The sequence below is a fragment of the Capricornis sumatraensis genome, chromosome 7, assembly GCF_032405125.1.
Source record: "Capricornis sumatraensis isolate serow.1 chromosome 7, serow.2, whole genome shotgun sequence".
Classification (NCBI taxonomy): Eukaryota; Metazoa; Chordata; class Mammalia; order Artiodactyla; family Bovidae; genus Capricornis; species Capricornis sumatraensis.
In genome coordinates this window covers 113,104,505-113,125,172 of record NC_091075.1, presented here as the reverse complement: position 1 = coordinate 113,125,172, position 20,668 = coordinate 113,104,505, and the positions used below count along the sequence as shown (strand labels likewise).

Genomic DNA, 20,668 nt, shown 5'->3' with positions numbered 1-20,668 from the left:
GAGATGTTGGCTTCTGCCTGAAGAACTGTGCCCCTGGCCCTTCCACAAGGAGTCTAGAGGCTTATATAAGATGAGGGGGGAGGAACAAAGGGGTCAGGATCTTGTATTCTTCTTCCTCTTGTTTCAATAACAGTCACAAGCTGGTGTCAGGTAACCCAGTAATTGAGTCTGGCAGTCTGGGAGCACTGTGGCCTTCTTTCTCTAATGCAAAAAGAGAAAAACTAAGAGAGGTGGTTTGTAAAGTGAGCTCCAGAAACAGGATGTAATTAGCATAGAATCTAATGGTAACAGGTGTGAAATGTAACTCCTGCAGATTCAGGGGGCCAAAAAGCAAATTTAGTTACAGATTAGAGATTGTTGTTCAGACACTAAGTCATGTCCGATTCTTTACAGCACGCCAGGCTTCCCTGTCCATCACCAACTGCCATCTAACCAACTCGTCATCTACTGCCCTCTTCTCCTTTGGTCTTCAATCTTTTCCTAGCATCAGGTTCTTTTCCAGTGAGTCGGCTCTTCAAATCAGATGGTCAAAGTAACAAAATAAAAACTAGGAGTGATCAGGCCTGCTCACTATCTTTGTTCTTAGGAAAGAAAAAAAAGAAACCAACTCATTCCTCTTTTTGCCTTTTCACTGCAACAATACCAGTAAAGAGGCCTCATGTCATCAGACATTTAGGTCACCAGGGAATGATTTGGCATTTTTCCCCTGCAGCATGCAGTTTTCAGAGAGAATGAGAGAAGGAAAGGCGCTACGCGCTGTGCGTTTCTGCCGCTCTGTTTTCACGCCTTATCTAGTCCCTTGTCACTGTGACTTCTCTGTGCCTCTGTCCTTATATGTAAATGGAGCTCATACAGCCATGAATCCAGCGCTTGTGCCCTCATCAAGTTCAGATGTTGAAACCCTACTCCTCACATGATGTTATGAGGAGATGGTTGTTAGAATTCCTTCACTTTCATATGTCAGAAGAAATCATAAAGGCATGATTAAGCCAATAACCTTGACCTTAATAGCAGCTCCAGATCTGCTGTAGTTGCAGGAACCCATAAAAATGATACTAGGCTGATCAATGTCTTCTTTTTAGGGCTAAAGTTTAATGTAAATCAATCATGGATTCTGGATATATCTGGTGATTAATTATTACCTTACTCAGCACATGGTGCAAAAGTTAATAGCTTTTTCTGAAGGGAAGAATGACCCACGGGACTTATTACTTTTTTTTTTTATTATTACTTTCTTTCATTTTATTATCTTAAATTCCCTGAAATGACCAGTCCAACCTGGCTGTTACTACTGTTCAGCTAACTACACTGCTTCAAGATCTAGGTTACAGTGAAACTGTGTAGAATGCCTTTTTTTGTTTGTTTATTTGTTACACACCTATTCCATGTGCCTGGTTCTAGGGGTATACTGGTGAACGACAGACACAAACTGATATTGTGAAACAAAATATGGTGAGAATCTGCCAGCAATGCAGGCGACCAGGGTTTGATCCCTGGGTTGGGAAGAGCCCCTGGAGAAGCAAATGGCAACCCACTCTCGTATTCTTTCCTGGAGCATCCTCTGGACAGAGAAGCCTGGCCGGCTACAGACTGTGGGGTTGCAAAAAGTTGGACACAGCTGAGCGACTAACACAAGAAATGGGGAAATTACAGAATGCTATGAACTTCTCTCTTTCCTTCTTTCTTTATTCAACAAAGATAGAGTACTCAGTGTATGTATGAAGGCATTGTCCTAAGGGCTGAGGATAAAACTGTCACGCAAGTGTATGTTCCTTGATTCTTTGTCTTGTCACAACAAAGATTTGGAGTGACGGACTTTAAAGCCCCCTCGGCGAGTCACAGCTCTCAGGTCTTGGATAGACCGTGTTATAGCTCTCAGGTCTCGAATGGACCATGCTATAGCTGTTAGACAAATCAGTGTTACAGCTCTATTTTATTTAGAAGATAGCAGGAAAATCCATTTTCGAGGCGTGAGGGCACGTCGATCTAAAGACACGAGGAGAAGAGCGCCCCGGCGCGCAGGAGAGAGAGCTGGCTTTGGCTCCTCTGTTTATATGTTTCTCTCTCCCTGGGCCTGTCCTATGTAAACTGGGCCAGCCAGGAGTGTTGTTTGTTTTACCTGAGGTCCTCACTCCGGTCCTCGGACCTTCTTTGGTTTCATTTTCGTGGGCTTTTCCCTTCCTTGTCCGTAGCCACCGCCATTTTGGACTCCTTTTCCCTGTTCTACCTGCCTAGCAAAATCATGTGTCTAGTCTCATGGAGCTCATTGCTCTGTGTAACTGGTTGACCTGAGGTCTGGGTCCACATTTCGAGACAACTTGAGTGACAGATCAGAATAGGGTAAAGAAACAGAAGGAAAATAGGAAAATGTCTTCTGAGGGATATCAGAAAATATAGACACAAAGCCATAGTGAAATAGTAGAGTTTAAAAAGAATGAAGACAGGGGCAGAGGATGAGAGAAAATGAAATAGCTATCAAGGACTTTCTCTATATTCTATTATACAAGAATTGTTCCCACTTCTAAGACAGACTATGTACAAGTCATCATCTCTGTATCCCACACAACTAACAGAATGCCTGGCACGGTATCACTGGGCCTAGATCATATGGCCAGATTCCTCACTTACTAATTTGTGGGATGCTAGGCAATCATCACTGAGACTTAGTTTTCTGTAGTGCACCTCACACAGTTCAGTCACTTTAGTTGTGTCTGACTCTTTGTGACCCTATGGACTGTAGCCTGCTAGACTCCTCTGTCCATGGGATTTTCCCAGCAAGAATATTGGAGTGGGTTGCCATGCCCTCCTCCGGGGGATCTTCCTGATTCAAGGATGAAATGCATGTCTCGTGTGGCTTCCGCATTGCAGGTGGATTCTTTACCACTGAGCCACTGGGGAACCCTACTATGTGCTAGGTACTATTATAAGCAATTCAACTATATGAACTCTCTTAATTCTCATAACAATCCTATGAGGTAGGTATTTGTCTCAGTTGCTCAGACTGTTAAATACCACAGACAGTGAAAGTTGCTCAGTCGTGTCTGACTTTTTGAGACTCCGCAGACTGTAGCCTGCCTGACTCCTCTGTTCATGGAATTCTCCAGGCAAGAATACTGGAGTGGGTAGCCTACCCCTTCTCCAAGGGATCTTCCCAACCCAGGAATTGAACCCCGGTCTCCTGCACTGCAGGCAGATTCTTTTACCAGTCGAGCTATTAGGGAAGCCCATGCATAGGCAGGGTGGCTTATAAGCGGTTGAAACTTATTTTTCCTAGTTCTGGAGGTTGGAAGTCCAAGATCAGGTGTCAGCATGGCGAGGGCCTGTTGATTTCACACGTCTTCACATGCAAATAAGCAGAGAAGGGTAGTGAGCTCCTTAGGGACTCATTATTAGGGTTTTACTTTCATGACTTCATCTAATCCTGTTACCTCCCAATTGCCCACCTCCCAATTGCCCACCTCATAACATCCCATGAGGAGCAGGGTTTCAACATTTGAATTTGAGGGGGGCACAGGCATTGAGTTCATGGCTGTTTTAACCCCATTACATATATGAGGAACCTGAGGCACAGAGAAGATAGGGAAGCTTGCTCAAGGTCACACATGTAGTATCCCTCAAACCAGGAATCCAACTTCAGCACCAAACTGTGCTCTTAAAAACTGCTCATAGTGCCTTTCAATAAGTGGCACATAGTAAGATTAGAAATAAACGAAAGCATTCTTATTCAAAGTTCTTATACTCTTCTACTCCATCATTTATTGAATATTCATCAAACCCCTATGTTGTCTTGCAACTCTCATAGTACGGATGCAAGAGTTGAACAGAATACACCTGCTTCTTGCTCTCCTGGAGTTTATAGTCATTAAGCAAATTACATAACAGGGCTTCCCAGACGGCTCAATGGTAAAGAATCCACCTGCCAATTCAGGAGATGCACGAGACATGGGTTCAATCCCTGGGTCAGAAAGATCCCTTGGAGGAAATGCCAACCCACTCAAATAATCTCGCCTCGGAAATCCCATGGACAAAGAAGCGTGATGGGCTACAGTCCATGGGGGTCACAAAGAGTTGGAGGTGACTGAACAAACACACACACACACCCCATAACCCAGGTTTTCAACCTTTCCTGTTTTCCTTCCCATTTATCTGTGTGTTCATGAACCCTCCAACCAACCAGCTGTGGACTAAAATATACAGTCAAAACCTGAAAGTAGAGAGTTAATTTTATTTGATGGGACCAGTTAGGACCCAAGCTGGGGACATAGCATCTCATTAGCTCACAGAAAACCGCTCCAAGGAGGCAGGAGGGGGGAGTCAGGCTATATACAGGTTTGCAACAAAGGGAGCCAGGCAGTCTGAACATCAAAGATTATTGCCATGTAAGAAAAATCAAATACATAGCGTGCTATGTATGGGAAGATGCCAGCCTCTGGGCTCACTGAATTCATCTCTCAGCTATCTGGGGCCAATCCTGTTTCCTCGATCACCTTAAGGAGTGGCAGAGAGCTGCTTCTTGCCTCCGCCACCCTCCGCCCCAGGAGCAACCCCCCGACCCCCCAGGGAGTGGGTGGCAGCATCTGTTGGATCACAGACACTGTGTTCCCTTTCGGGCACCCTCATTTACATTGGGATGCCAGAAATCGCTGATGGCCGTAAAACATTTATTTATTGACATGGCAGGCAATATTTTCATTTCACACAGTCCAGGTCTGATCTGGACGAGCAAAGCCCATAACAGGGTCTTCCTCGGTCTCCTGGAGGACCGAGGCCAGGATGAGTCGACCTGTCGGGAAGAAACTGACCTTTTTCTTGCCAGGGACCTGGCTGAAGTATTCTTTCTCTCTGAGTCTCAGCTCAAAATGGAGGGATGAGTCCTAAATTTCTTTCCCCGCAACCGACTTTCTGGGATTATTTACCCTCGAGACTCCCCAGCACCCAGGGCCCTTACTGACAACCCTGACCGGGTATTTCGGAGCTTCAAGCGTCTTCCCGCCTTTGATTCCCAGGAGACATTTTCCCTCCCAGGAGTCTTCCTTCACGATTCCACTCGGCCTTCCCGCCCAGCCCCCAGCCCCGGGGTTCCGCGCCCGCCCTCAAGCCCAGGGGCCGCCATTGTCCGGCCTCGGCCTGCTCTCGGTGTTCCCTGAGTTCTGGAGCTCCCCAGACCCGGTTCCCCTCATCGCTGAGGACCCCTGACCGGCGGGCAGGGAGGTCAGCGCTCCGGCCCGGGGGCCGAGCAGGCACCGGGAAAGGCAGGGAGGCGAAGGGCGGCTCGTGGGGGCCGGGGCGCGCCCAGCGCAGGCGCTCAGGCGAACTGGGCGGCCGGGCCGACCGACCGCGGCCCTTTGTACTCGGCGCCTCGGCCTCAAGGCCTGGTGGGCGTAGCGGCCAAGAGGAGCGCCGACAACGCCTCTGAGACGACACCCTTTCCCCTCAGATCGTGTCTTTTCTGTCGCGAAACGTTAACAGAGAAACAAACAGGGGAAAAGACTCGGTTTCTTTCTCGGGCAGACGAGGAACGAGAGTGGAGCTGGGAGGTGGAAGCGCGAGCCTCCACAGCGCGAAGGGTCACGTGGGGCGGCGGGGACCGCATGGCGGCGGCGGCCCGCGCGCGCCCCCGCGCCTCCGCCGGCCGGGCAGCCCGGGCGCGCGCGCCGACGGGGCGGGCGCATGCGCAGGGGGGCGCGCCGCCTCTGCCCCGCGGCGAGGGTGTCTATGGAGAGGCGGCGGCCGCGGCTGCTGAGGCGGCAGCGGCTGAGGCGGTGGCGATGGCGCCCTTCCCCGAAGAAGTGGACGTCTTCACCGCGCCGCACTGGCGGATGAAGCAGCTGGTGGGGCTCTACTGCGACAAGGTACCGTTGTGCGGGGCCTCGGGCTCCGGGCGGCGCGCGGGCGGAGGAGAGGCGCGGGCCGGGTCTCCGGGCGGGCCGGGCCTGCGCGGCGCCCTCAGCGTCCAGGGGCCGCGCACCGCGCGAACCGCCGCCTGCGCAGCTGTCAGCGCGGCGCTTTCCCCGGCAGCCCGCGCCCCACCGGGCCGGCCGCCTCGGACGTGTCCCCGGGAGCTCGCGGCGCGGCCCCCTCCAGGCCGAGGGCCTGGCCACCCGCCGCCCTCGGGGGCGCGCTGCCCGCGGCCGCGCCGGGCCTCCCGCCGGGTCCCCTGGGAGCGGGGCACCTTCGCCCCCTGGCCCCCTGCCGACCCCTGGGGACCCGGGCCGGCCACCTGCGGGCCTCCTCCGCGCGGCGCAGGCCGTCCTCGCAGCTGCCCCCCCGCCCCTTTCAGCCTTGTCCCCTCCGCCCTGCCCCGGCCGGCTTTGGGGGAGCCTCCCCGTGCCTCCTTAACTATCACTCATCCATCCTTCTTCTGAACCCCTGACCTGCATCTTCTTCCCAACTCCGTCTGCCCGTTATTATTATTTTTTAAGCGCCCTCAGCTTTGCAGGGGCTTGATGTGGGAGAAAGGTTTCGTGGCTTACGAAGCAGAGAACATTCACTCTTTCATTTGCGGTCTTTTTTTTTTTTTTTTTTTCTTTTCCCCCTTGCAACTTTGATTGTCCGGAGCGTTTACTGGAGGTCGGTTTTGTTATGAGACAGCTATTCTCTGCTGGAATTCTTTACGTGGGCTCGAATAAAAGGGCCTGGGAACAAGTTGGTGGAACTGCGAGAGCCGTTTTGTACTCTGAATAGGTGCAGCCTAAAGCTGAAAAAGCACATTTGTGGAGCTATCCCAGGGCTTTTTGCCTGTGATTTTAAAACAGTGTTAGGAGTCCGCATTTTTGTCAAACGTTTGTGTTGGGGAGAGGCCACCTACGGGTATTCTGAGACCTTCTGGCAATCCTGCTTTGTGTAGCAGTGAATCAAACAAAAAAGCACTTAAAGACCTCTAATGCTTCAGCATAGAAGTCAACTTTGATGAACTTTCAGAAATGACAGCACTGTTGAGAGAAAAGAGGTGTTCTTACAGCCCAGTGAGTTGGCTGGAGGATGCCCTCAGTGTTCAGTGCCAGGCCACACTTAGAAAAGCATCCACAACCATCTTTTTCCTCCCTCCATTTTGAAAATTAAAAACACACGATTCAGATATCGGTTTAAATACCAGGGTAGTCTAGGATAGTGGCTCTCAACCTTCTTTGCTCATTAGAATCACCCCGAAAGCTGTTAAAAGTCCCGATGCCCTAACCACCACAATCAGCATCTCCGAGGGTGGGACCTGGCATCAGGTATTTAATTTAAAGTTCTCCGTGAGTCCAGCCTGCAGCCAAGGGTAAGAGCCACTTACCCAGGAGAAACATAATAAGTGGGTAAGTGGTCAGTTAAGTCTATAACTTTTGGATTTTTGAGTTAGCCTACTGTAGTGTTTTTACCTGCCCTGTCCTTTGAACTTAGTTATTCTGACAGTATCTTTCAATTGCAGGAAAGAAAAAAAATGGGGAGGTTTTTTTAACTTTCTCAGAATTGAAAAGGTAAAGTTAATGAGGAAGTAATAGAATGTGAAGTCTTCTATTATAGGTTGGGGAGAGGCAGTCCAAGGCCACCTGGAATCGTTTTGAACATTTTGGTGCATTTTTCTAAGGGCTTAATGGCTTTCATCGCAATTTCAAATGATAGTGACCCTCCCCAAATAGTTAAGGATCACAACTTTATTTAGTTACATGCTAGACTGCTGCTGCTGCTAAATCACTTCAGTCGTGTCTGACTCTGTGCAATCCCATAGACTGCAGCCCACCAGGCTCCCCTGTCCCTGGGATTCTCCAGGCAAGAACACTGGAGTGGGGTGCCATTGCCTTCTCCAACATGCTAGACTAATCAGCCCTATTTAAAAAATTTGAAGCAGTCAGTCACTAATGTTGTGTATCATTACCTGGTGATTGAGAAGGTTAGAACAAATTTTGAAAATACAGTGCCCTTTTTAAAAGCAATATTTTAGTCAAATAAGATTCTTGGTAGTTCAGTGTACCTTCTTGAAGGCATTTTCAATTTGATATATCAGAAATTAAAATTATCATTAATTTTGAATTAATTAGATTGTTGTATATATTCATCAGGAAGATTAATTCCAATTTTTATGAACTGTGGATCAGAGACAAAGGTGATTTAGGGGGAAAAATGCATAGGAATTCTACATCTGGATTTCTTTTTGATGCTAATAGTTAATTGAAATTTCTCCTAGTATGTCCTTGGGGGCTAGAAGAGAAAAAAGTATTTTATGATGGCTGAATTGGCTCAAAGGACTATATGTTTTTATTCATTTTTCACCTCAACTTTTGCCTTTATCATGTTTTCTTTGGATAGACAAGGGGTATCCAACCCAAACAGCATATAGTAAAACCTCAGAAAATGAGAACTAGTTTTTGTACTTAAAAGGATACAAAATATGTTAATTCATGGTATTCTTTATGTTGTCTCTGAATGCTCAGTAATTATAAAGAAGTCAGTTTTATTTTGAATATTGACTTTTCAAGTATGGTATATTTTAGAAGCATTCGTTTGTTTATTAGTAACAACCATTATTTATGTGCTTAGGCTAGTTTAGAATAATTTATTCTGAAGTTGTGAGCTATATTAAATATTGCTGTATAATACCTAATTTAATGCTTTGCTCATGGGTTTTCTTTTAACATTTATAGAAGGTTTTATGGAAAAGTTTTTTTACTCTTGTTATCCAGATAGCAGTCTTTTTAGTTAGGTAAAAGCAGAGATATTTCTGTTCTATAGCTGGCGATATGTAGGCTTAGATTAGTTAGACCAAGTTTGCTTAAGTAGTCAATGATGGATCCAAATGGAAGCCAAGTCAGGATCCTGATCCCTAGTTTAATTTTCTTTGTATGAAGCCAGAATAGTTTCTGAAAAAATTTTTGGTGACAGTCTATTATGAAATCTTGCTAATTCACTCACCTTCCAAATTGGGATGATTTTAGGCAATATTTATATTGGATCACATCCTTTTTCCAGTTTATTCTAATGCCTCAGTTTTTCCCTAATCCTCAAAACTTAACAGCATTAATTCTGCCAGTGAGCGTGGAGTTTTTACTGTCAGTCGGCCCTGTAGTAGCTTGTATTGGCCGTTTGAGACCGTTTCTGTTCTTCAGATGGTTGTCTTCAGGTTTGTGCTGTGTGGAAATCCAGATGACCTATGGTGGAAGCAAAGGGTGTGATATTTGGTCAGCTTTACATTAAAGGGCCAGAAGTGGGCTTACAGTCTCTTTGAGTTGATTTCTGAGAGCAAAGTATGTGATGGTTGTAAGGACGTGCATGATACAGAGATTTCTAGACTTACATGTTGACCAGCTATAGAAAGTTAACTTGGTGGAGGCTTTATGGAGTGCCCAAGTTTTTCAGATAAGAATCTTAAGCCATCTATTTTATCATTTTATAAAGATAGGACATTTTATGACCAAAACCTTATGGAGAAAACAAGCTCAGAATACTTTGAACAGATTTTTTTAAAAAATTGAATGAGTATATCTTTATGAAGAATATATTAAGTTTTCCTTGTTATTCTATTTCTCTGCATACCTGTTAAGACTGTTATTGACTGACATTGGGAAGATTGATTTATTGGAGAGAATATTGAATTGAGAGCTAAGGAGGGGAAAGAAAAGGGAATTCAATGCATTCTTATTACGTGCTTCCTTATTTTTAATCCTTACAAGAGCCCTGTGAGACAGGTATTGTCCTTATTTAAAGATGAGGAAACAGACTTAGTGGTTAAGTATTAATAACTTAACAAACTACCTCACTCAACTTCGAACCCGGGTCTCCCGCATTGCAGGCAGACGCTTTACTGAACCCGGGTCTCCCGCATTGCAGGCAGACGCTTTACTGTCTGAGCCACCAGGGAAGCCCAACTAGTAATTAGGAGAGGCTGAATTTTCGTCTTTAGGACTCTTTTTTTCCTTTCTGAAGCCCATGTTTTTGTGTTACCGTACTGGTTCTGCTCCTTATTACTAATTACATGATTTTATGCGAACATTTCATTGGTGGATCATAGGTTTTCTGTCGGTTTGAGCAGATAATTACTAAGGTTTCTTTATTTAGTGTAAATCTGTCTTGATTAAATGAAAGGATTATCTGGCTGAGGAACGAAAAAGTAAAAACTACTTGGGGTAATATTATTTGAGTTTTTGTTATGCTGTTTTTCATATCTGTTTTTGAACTTAATACATAGTCTTTTTTAAGTCTTTAAACTTCACGTCAGTTTAAAGCCAGGCTGTAAGTATGATTTTTACATTGTAGAGTGTCTGAGACAGAAAGTCAGTTATAAATTCTTTGAAAATATAGGAGATACAATGTACTGAATGTTGTTATTTGTTGATTGTATGTATCCTGGTCCTGTGTGAAGTTTGCCGTACATCAGAGGATATAAGCTTGTAGGTCACTTTGGAACTTTTATAATCCTACAGTGTTTTTCAGAGTGAGTTCTGTGACCCATTAGTGGGTCATGGAATCAGTTTTGTGGATCAGAAATAGCATTAAAAACGTGAAATAGAAAAGTAAATGATAAAGAGTACCTCACAGGTTAGGGAGGGAAGTATTGTTTCCTGAAATTTGGTTGAAGTGTCTGTGATGTGTATGTGTCTGGACTGGACTGTATTTCATACTAAAGGTCGTGGTTAAGCATGGTTGAAAAAACACTTCTTTGGAGCCGTGCTTCTCAGCTGCAGCACTGTTCACATTGTGGGCCAGATGATGCTTTGTTGTGGAGGCTGTCCTGTGCATTGTAGATGTTTAGTCCTTTCCTGCCATACCCACTAAGATGGAGTAGAGACAACTAAACATTCTCTAGACCTTGTCCGTGCGTTCCTTGGGGGGCAAAACCAACCTCTTAGTGAGGAGTCCTTTAGAGCAAGCACTGACAGTTTACTCTGTTGGATCTGAAAAGATAGCTTCATGATAGAGACTAACATGGTATCTTGTGGGAAGTAAGTAGGTTTCCCAGGCCCAGACACTTGATCTCTGTTTTGTGTCTGTGAGTTGTATGCTTTGGGATAAGTTATTTTCTCTGAGCTTCAGGTTTTTCACCTATAAAATGTAAATGTAACATATATTTACTTGGATTGTTGTTAAAAATTAAGTAATACATGAAATTATTTAGTATAGTACCTACCACATGTAGGCCTCAGTATGTCCTCGATGTTATTAGTGTCTAGGTTTATTTATTTTTTTCAATCAAATCTCTATGATTGAATAACTTTGCAGAGGCAAGCAATTTTAAGCAATGATTCATCTACATAATTTTTAAAAAAGTTAATTTGTATATGCTCAGGTTATTCTTTTCACTGCACTGACTTTAGATACCTGGTTAAAGACAGTTGCTCTTTTCAAGTGGAGAAAAACTGTTGGGTAGAATAAGGACTTCTAATGATAACTTTATTTGGGCTAAATAGCTCAGTTGGTAAAGAATCTCTCTGCAATGCAGGAGATCTGGGTTCAGTTCCTGGGTTGGGAAGATCCCCTGGAGAAAGAAATGACAACCCACTACAGTATTCTTTGCCTGGAGAACTCATGGGCAGAGGATCCTGGCGGGCTACAGTCCGTGGAGTCACAAGAGTTGGACACAACTGAGTGACTAACACTTTCACTTTCACTTTTTCATAGGGATAAAAGAAAAACCTAAGTAGGATTATGTATGTTATATACCTTGTTCTTTAAATATATTAACTTATTGCCACAAGAGCCTTATTAGGTAGTTAATGTCATTAGACCTGTTTTACTGGGGAAGAAGCCGAGTGAAGGGACCAAGCCGGCAGAGATGGGTTCACACTGAAGCAGGCTGGCTGCAGTCAGCATCTGTAACCAATCTGCGGAGCTGACCCTGTACTGCGGAGTCCTTTCCTTTGATTCAGGTCCTCAGTCTGTAGCATGACCTGGTCTTTACCTGAGCTTGTTACTAAATGTGAAAGATTTTCTAGTAGTCCAGTGAGAACATATGCCAAGCTTCCTGTGTGTCTTTTCAGATGTTATTTTCCATAACTTGCATGAGGACATTATTTAGTTTTCTGCTATCCTGTTTGTTTTTTAAAAAATTTTACAGTTATCATTAATGCTTTCATTTGTTATACCTCTCATCAACATCTCTACTGACTCATTTTTAATATGATGACACATGATAGTATTTGCTGAGATTAGCCACTAGTGAATTTTGTTGTAATTTTGTGTGACATTTCTTAGGATAAAATTTGCAACCTTGGGTTAACCAGCTCTATCCAGTCAGTTATTTTTGTGTGGCTAAGGAGCTAAGAATGATTTTTACATTTTTAAGTCTTTGGGAAAAATAAGAATAATATTTTATGACATGCAAAAATTATATGAAATTAAAATTTTAGTGCCCACAAATATCAACAAAGTTTTATTGGAATATGGCCATGGATTCATGTGACTACTTATGTGCTACAACAACTAATTAAATAGTTGCTACAGACGGTATGCCGCACAAAACTTAAAATACCTGGCCCTTTACAGAAAAAGTTGCCAGCACCTGTTGTAAGTAATTTATTTATTGTGGTTAGTTTGTTATTTTATTTCCCATCACTAGAATGTAAACTTCATAAAGGCAGAGACGTCTGTTTTGTTCACTGAGCTATCCCAACTACCAGAAACAGTGACTGGCTTATAATAGCTGCTCATTAAATATTTGAATAAGGTTAAAAAACCCACATGAGTTTTTATAAAAATGAATGATTAAATTTCAAAGTAATGATAGCTAATATTTGCTAAGCACCAATTGAATCTCACAGCAGCGATGTGAAGTACAGGTAGTTGTATCATTCCCATTTAATATGGAGAAGAAACTAAGACACTGGTGAAAAATAGCTTGCCCAGAGTTACTGAGCCTAGTAGACAAGTAGGAGGGAACCACCCCTAGAGAATCTGACTCTAACGTCTGTTTTTTTGTAAATGACCCTTATGCCTCATTCCTCTGCCTTTGACAGAAGATCCTTGGTTAAATTATATAGTGGAATAGTCTTACTTTAGGAGTCTGTCATCTTTCTGATGCTGCGCCATGAGCCTGGTCTTCTTGCCCAAAACAGGCAATTAAGACACCATAGATTCTTCTCCATTTTCGGGATACTAGATTAGACTTGGCAGAACAAGTCTAGGAATTATGGTGTTTGTAGCTTCTTCTTCATTTACTCTGTGTTTTTTTTAAACCTAATCAGATTTTCACATTTAAAATGGGTTTTGAAACTGGAATTGACATCATAGAAGATGGATTGAATATGACAGTGGAGATAACAGAAGGTTTGAATATTACTTTGAACTTGAGCTTGAATCAAGTTTCTTGATAATATCTATGCTTTCAACATGAGAATTTAACTTGACATTAAATGCAGAAAAATAAAATTATATCAGGATTGTCATTTTCTCTTGTTGAACAGAATTAGAGAAAGTGACTGTGTATATATTTATTTATATTTTCATTGATTTTTAGCCTTTTCGTTCAAGAGCATGTACTTTCTTATGCCTGGATGTACAAGATTGTCACATTGTACTGCTGAAGTGCCTCCACTCTAGAAAAGTACATGGTTCCTTATATAAAATGCTAAGTGTTTACTGTGGTTTTCTTTAAAAAAAAAAAAAAGAGTTCTCCTAAAATTATCTAATAATGTTCTAATAGCTTAGTACTTTATTTTCTGAACAAATCAGACTCATTTTGATATTAAAATTCAAACAATTTATAATAGAAAGTTTCTGAATTTTTTATATTATAAAAGTAGTATAATAGCATACAGGGCATTTGAACAAAGAAAAAAGTGTGTCACTTTATCCTAACACAGCTCCTTTAATGTTTACATATAACTCTATGAAGTATCTGCATTAAGTATATGGAATTTAGTATATGGAATATAGAGTAATGGAATTTTAGGTTTTGAGGGAGTCTGGTTTAATCTCATACTTAAAGAAACTGTGTGATTTGTTGGTGTATATATCTTTTCCTTCAGAAATCAACATCTTCCTGACCTGGGGCACTTTTTATTATACCATTAAAACTTATAATTTAGGACTTTCCTTTTCTGCTTTAACGAAGTGTAAGGGAGGTATTTTGCTCCATACAAAACTAAATAGGAATTTATTTGAATATTTCCTTTTGATGCATATTTGCATGTACTTATTATGACTTCTCTTTAAATTTTTTCCAGCTTTCTAAAACCAACTTTTCCAACAACAATGATTTCCGTGCTCTTCTGCAGTCTCTGTATGCTACTTTTAAGGAGTTCAAAATGCATGAGCAGATTGAAAATGAATACATCATTGGTTTGCTTCAGCAACGCAGCCAGACCATTTATAATGTTCATTCTGACAATAAACTCTCTGAGATGCTTAGCCTCTTTGAAAAGGGCCTGAAGAATGTTAAGGTGAGTTGTACAAATGGATATTTATCACAGCTTGTGCCATCTTCTGATATGTCACTGGCAAAACTTGTTAGTGTTTCATAGCAGATGATAGCTAGACTGACCCTTGTTGCCTTTTGCTGAAGACAGACCAAGGTGGCAAGAGATTGAGGATGCATAGATAATTGAGGGTTATCAAATGCTGAGGGTGTTGGGGGTAGGGTAGATAAACTGATTCTGGATGATTTTTGCTGAAACTGGAATAACTGGGCAAAGGACAGACCTCAGGGTCAGAGCCTAATTGAGAAGACTCAGTGAAGCCTGAGAAGACTCAGGTTTGTGAGCATCTTTGTCATACCTCTTTGTGGTTGGTTAGTTGCTGTTTTGCTACCCTATAGCCGGTAGCCCGCCAGGCTCCTCAGTCCATGGAATTCTCCGGGCAAGGGTACTGGAGTGGGTTGCCATACCCTCCTCCAGGGGCTCTTTCTGACCCAGAGATCAAACCTGGGTCTCCTGCTTTACAGGCAGATTCTTTATCACTGAGCCACTAGGGAAGCCCCAGGAGATGCAGTCATTGGTGACTAAAGGTAAGATGGGCTTCTCGCATAGCTCAGTTGGTAAAGAATTCACCTGCAATGCAGGAGACCTGGGTTTGATTCCTGGGTCCCAAAGATCCCCTGGAGAAGGAAACGGCAACCCACTCCAGTATTCTTGCCTGGGAAATCCCATGGACAGAGGAATCTGACAGGCTACAGTCCATGGGGTCGCAAGAGTCGGACACCACTTAGTGACTAAACCACCACCAAAGGTAAGATTGTTACTTAGAATGAACAGGGCCATAGGGCTGATTACAAAGAATAATTTTTAATTGTGTAACATAAGATTAAAGATATTGTTGGGTATCATTTAGGATAATTGTGTAGAGAAATTTCTCTATTAATTATATTTATTTATTATAGGGTATTTGAAATTTGATCTTCCTCTGTCCCCCTTTTGGCTTGGTGAATCATGGACTTCAGTTGCAGCTCTGTCAGACCACCATGGACCTTTCATTGATAAGTTTATATTCTAGAAAGAGTGTTGTGCAGCAGGGAAGAGGATGGATTGAAGGGAAAGAAAAGGCTCAAGCAGGATGGTTTTTATAAAAAGATGATTGTCATGGTCAGGAGTACATGGTAGGCACTTGTAGGGAGGTGGGAGATTGCCCTGGGAGAGGTACTGGGAAGGAAGGTGGTATTTATTAAATGCTTCATTATGCTCTTTCATATTTTGTTCCATGTATTACCTATGCAGTGAAATGATTAAGATCAGAACTAAAGCAGTGACTAGCAAAGATAGAAGGGAGGGAACAGGCTTCAGAACAACGTAGGACATGAGATTGATAAAGGTAGTGCTTGCCAACAGCTTCCCTAGTGGCTCAGTGGTAAGAAATCTGCCTGCCTATACAGGAGAAGCAGGTTTGATCCCTGGATCGGGAAGATCGCCTGGAGGAGGAAATGGCGGCCCACTCCAGTATTCTTGCCTGGGAAATCCGTAGACAGAGGAGCCTGGCGGACGACGTCCATGGGGTCCCAAGAGACGTTCATGACTTAGCGACTAAACACCACCAGTGCTTGCATGTAAAAGGGGGAAAGGAGAAAGAGGAATAAAATGAAACTGAGACTCGAGCTTGACTTTCTAGGGAATATAGATGACACGTGGGGAATGAAGGGATCCATTATGGACAAGTTGAGTGTGGCCTGTTTGTGCAGTCCAGGTGGACGTTGATTAGCAGGAGGAAGCATTAGTTGGGCTTCAAGCTTGGAAGAGTAATTTGGTTTGGAAAAGCAAATTTGAGTATGCTTAGGGAAAATGTGTAAAATCCTGAGAGAATAGGACGTTGGATAGACTGTTAGGAAGCAGTTGACTATAAATTAGTTCAGAAAGGAGGAGACTAGAGAGGACTCAGCAGGGAATAAAATGTTCCTGAATTCTATCAGTTTCACTGTTTTGTAAATTCTCCACATGTAGTGATGGATAAGTTACAGGGAGATATGATCTTAGTTCGAATGGGGAGAAACAGTTTAGCTGTTGTCCAGGGTTACAGTGCTTTACTTCAAGCTGTAGTGAGAGCCTTGCCTTTAGAAGTGTATATGGTGTTCTGCAGGGTCATGTAACAGCTATTCTGAATTGTTGAGTGGAGGATACACTAGGCGACCTTAAAGGGATTTTGTAGTGAATAGAGTCTAGTAGACTCTTGTGGACTGCTTAGAGGTATATTAGGAAAATGAACATATTAAAATGGTATAAGTACATGCATGAGAAATCAGTAGAAGTTTTGAGCAAGTGCTTGCTATTCTAGACTTTTTAAAAAGAAGTAGATCACATTAGTAAAGGATGTCAGGATTCTTTAAAGAGAGATTTTGAGGCCATCTTTTGTACTTAGAAAAGTACAGAGCCCACTTTGGTATTTGTTAGTCTGATTTTCTTTCTGAAGTTTCAAGTAACATTTCAAACGGACTTTATAGGATCAGATATGATATAAATTAAGAGGCAAAATTTTTATAGAATACAATTTTTTATTTCTAGAATGAGTATGAGCAGTTAAATTATGCAAAACAACTGAAAGAGAGACTGGAGGCTTTTACAAGAGACTTTCTTCCTCACATGAAAGAGGAAGAGGAGGTAAGTATAATTTTTCCTCCTTGTGATTTTGATCTATAAAATTAAAAAGTGTTATTTTGATTCTTCAGAATAATACATAGGAAGATGAACCTCTAGAACATTTTAGAAAACAAAGAAAAACCCAAGGGGAAGAAGCATTAATTTTGTCTCCTTAGAGAGCTTTTTGCTTTCCATTGAATGAAGGATGAATTCATGTACTCAAAACACATTTATTTTGCTGTGTGGATCTTCCATGTTGAATGTTAACTTTTTATGCCTCTAATGTCTTTTCTGAACCATTAGAATATTTTTTTTATATATATATATTTTTAATGTTTTCTGTGTTCATCCTAAGTTTAAACATTTTTAATGTTCTTTTTTTTAGTAGTGGATTTTAGTAATTAAATGGTGGTGTTGAACTTAGCAGCCTTATGCCTAGTGCATGCCTGTTAGGATGTCACTGAATGGATGAGCAAAACACTTCCTCATTCTCTGTTTTCTCTAAAGTAGGGTGAGTATCAGGAAAGGAATAGAGGGAATATTTTGTGAGGTACTGGATTTTTGTTCAGCTGTAAATCAGATATTATAGTGGTTCTCACTGTAATAAGGCTTCACTTTATAATCAGATGGCTATTTAAAAAAAAAATCTACTTTTAAGCCCTTTCTAGATCAGTTAAATCATATGAAAAGTAGATATTAACATGGGTATATTTTAAAGGCTCCCCAAATCACTGTAAAATGCAAATATGCAACCAGTTCTAAAACCACTGAGTTACTAAAGCAGTGTTTCTTAACGTGTGACGCACCACGGACATTATCTGTGGAACAAAGGAAGAAAAGTGCCCTTGACTCCACCTCTGAAGATTCTGATTCTATCAGTTGGAGGTTGGGACCCAAGCGTCTGTTTTGTAGACGAAATCTTCTAGATGATATTGAATAGTTGAAGGTGTCATCGAGCTCTGATTTTTCTGGTTCCAGCCCGTTGGGTACCATTCTCATAGGCTTCAGAGGCCCTGCTTGGGTAGAGGTCAGTTGCTGTAGTGGCAGAAGACAGTTAACTGACTTAAATGTCTCACCAGAAGAGGATGATTAAGAGCGTATGATGCAGTGTGTTCAGGAAGCCCTTTGGGTCGAATACTTTCAAATCGACTGAGAAAGCTGTAGAAAGAAGGATCCTGATGGTGGTATTCTTTGCAAGTTTTGGGTAAATTAGCTTAGTGTTAACAGCAGCTTTTATACCTTCCAAATATGTGGTCATAATACTACACTTGAGCTATTAATACTTCAAAAGATGTAGATTAAAACAAAACTAATTAAGCATGTTTCCTTATGAGTATTGTGTTTCTTTTAGGTTTTTCAGCCCATGTTAATGGAATATTTTACCTATGAAGAGCTTAAGGATATTAAAAAGAAAGTGATTGCACAGCACTGCTCTCAGAAGGATACTGCAGAACTCCTTAGAGGTCTTAGCCTCTGGAATCAAGCTGAGGAGCGGCAGAAGTTTTTTAAATATTCTGTGGATGAAAAGTCAGATAAAGGTGAGAGTCATATGTTTAGATAGCTAGTGATTTATTCATCCCAAGGCCGTTTACTTCTTGTTGTTATGAACTTAATATTTTGTTTGAAAAATAATTGAAGCCATTTCTTTTCAAGTATAGTAAATTTAATTGAGGACAATAGTTTCTTAGAATTTATTGTTGTCTCTGATAATTTATGGGCTTCCTTGGTGGCTCAGTGGTAAAGAATCCGCCTGCCCATACAGGAAACATGAGTTCTATCACTGGCTGGGGAAGATCCCTTGGAGAAGGAAACGGCAACCCATTCCTGTGTTCTTGCCTCGGAAATCCCATGGACAGAGGAGCCTGGTGAGCTGCAGTCCATGGAGTTGCAGAAGAGTCAGACTAGACTTAGCAACTAAACAGCAGTGATAATTTATACAGCTCATTTATTTGGGCCACACGCAATGTAGTGTTTCCTAAAGTAGTTTATATATAATAATAATATTGATTAGCAATAATAACTGTCAATACTTCTTATATAATAATATTTTAATAATATTTCAATAATACTAGGTATTATTATTATTTTCAATCAGAATTACTGGAAACTACCATATGTAGAGCACTTTTGCAGTGTCATCCAATTTTCTGAGCTCCACTGACCACAGTGGCTGTTTGTATCTGTCCCTGTTTTTTTTTTAAATCAGTTTTCAAAATCATTTAATGCTTATAGTTTGATCTTTACCCTTTCTCATAGCTTATATGCAGAAATACACAGGGGAGTGAGTAAGAGAGGCATGGTTTTCCTGTGTATAGTCACTTTGAGAAAATCACAAATGGAAATAAAATATGCCTGCTTTTTTTCTTAACAGACTGTTTCCTCATTTTTATTCTTTTCTTCAATAACTTTGCATTTTAAAACATCATTAAATAAAATTATTGGTATCCTTAGGCTAGTAAAGATTCCTTTGCTTTTGCTAGATGAGCATAGCAATGACATTCCTTAAATTGTTTCAGAGTCTTTGAAATTGGTCTTTTCTCTTATTTTTGTTTAACAAAGTAGGTGAGATGCATGTTGAACGTGTTGAAACAAAATTGTTTTTATAGGTTAGGCTGTAATTAAACCCATAAAGCTTATGTGCTTCACTCTGAAGTACAGCTTCTGCCTTACACACCAACCCAAGACCTGTTGTGTCTGGTTTAGTTGTAATTATAACATAGGACTTAAAAACACCACACTTGTTACATTGAATTTTCCCATTCCTTCAAAGTAAATTATAGCTGTGTTGTGTTTAAAATATTTGCCATTTGAAAAGGATTAGGTTAAAGTAATTTTATGATAGCATTTCTTTATTTAAGTTGCTTTGTGAAAGACAAATATATAACATATTCAAATTCTCCTCACTACTTTAATGATGAAACTTTTTTATTTTACATTCTTTATTGTATATCTCATTTTCAGTTTTCCTTTGGAATTTTGCTACTGAAATAATACATTATAGGTGATTGGATATCCAGTGACTGTTTTCTGTAATAGTTGCTGACAGAAGATCCTTGGTAAATGTATACCAGCATTAGAAATATTTACATTATATTGTCTCAGTTCAGTTCAGTTCAGTCGCTCAGTGGTGTCTGACTTTGCAGCCCCATGAATTGCAGCATGCCAGACCTCCCTGTCCATCACCAACTCCCGGAGTTCACTCAGATTCACGTCCATCGAGTCAGTGATGCCATCCAGCCACCTTATCTTCTGTTGTCCCCTTCTCCTCCTGCCCCCAATCCCTCCCAGCATCAGAGTCTTTTCCAATGACTCAACTCTTCGCATGAGGTGGCCAAAGTACTGGAGTTTCAGCTTTAGCATCATTCCTGTTAAAGAACACCCAGGACTGATCTCCTTTAGAATGGACTGGTTGGATCCTTGCAGTCCAAGGGACTCTTCAAGAGTCTTCTCCAACACCGCAGTTCAAAGGCATCAATTCTTTGGTGCTCAGCTTTCTTCACAGTCCAATTCTCACATCCATACATGACCACTGGAAAAACCATAGCCTTGACTAGACGGTCCTTTGTTGGCAAAGTAATGTCTCTGCTTTTGAATATGCTATCTAGGTTGGTCATAACTTTCCTTCTAAGGAGTAAGCGTCTTTTAATTTCACAGCCCCAATCACTATCTGCAGTGATTTTGGAGCCCCCCAAAAT

At 41.8% G+C, this 20,668-nt stretch overlaps 1 protein-coding gene across 3 annotated transcripts in view; it reads left to right on the top strand.

The window, feature by feature from the left end:
- The first annotated feature begins 5,728 nt into the window (after positions 1–5,728).
- Positions 5,729–20,668, top strand: part of FBXL5 (F-box and leucine rich repeat protein 5) — a 42,789-nt gene continuing 27,849 nt past the window's right edge. For 2 of the 3 annotated variants that reach the window (XM_068975116.1, XM_068975115.1), the window contains exons 1-4: positions 5,729–5,852; positions 14,139–14,354; positions 16,899–16,994; positions 18,325–18,511. In XM_068975116.1, the coding sequence (XP_068831217.1) occupies positions 5,769–5,852; positions 14,139–14,354; positions 16,899–16,994; positions 18,325–18,511 (583 nt within the window). In that variant the 5' untranslated portion in view covers positions 5,729–5,768. The remainder of the gene's footprint in view (positions 5,853–14,138; positions 14,355–16,898; positions 16,995–18,324; positions 18,512–20,668) is intronic. The other variant, XM_068975117.1, reaches the window with a different exon arrangement.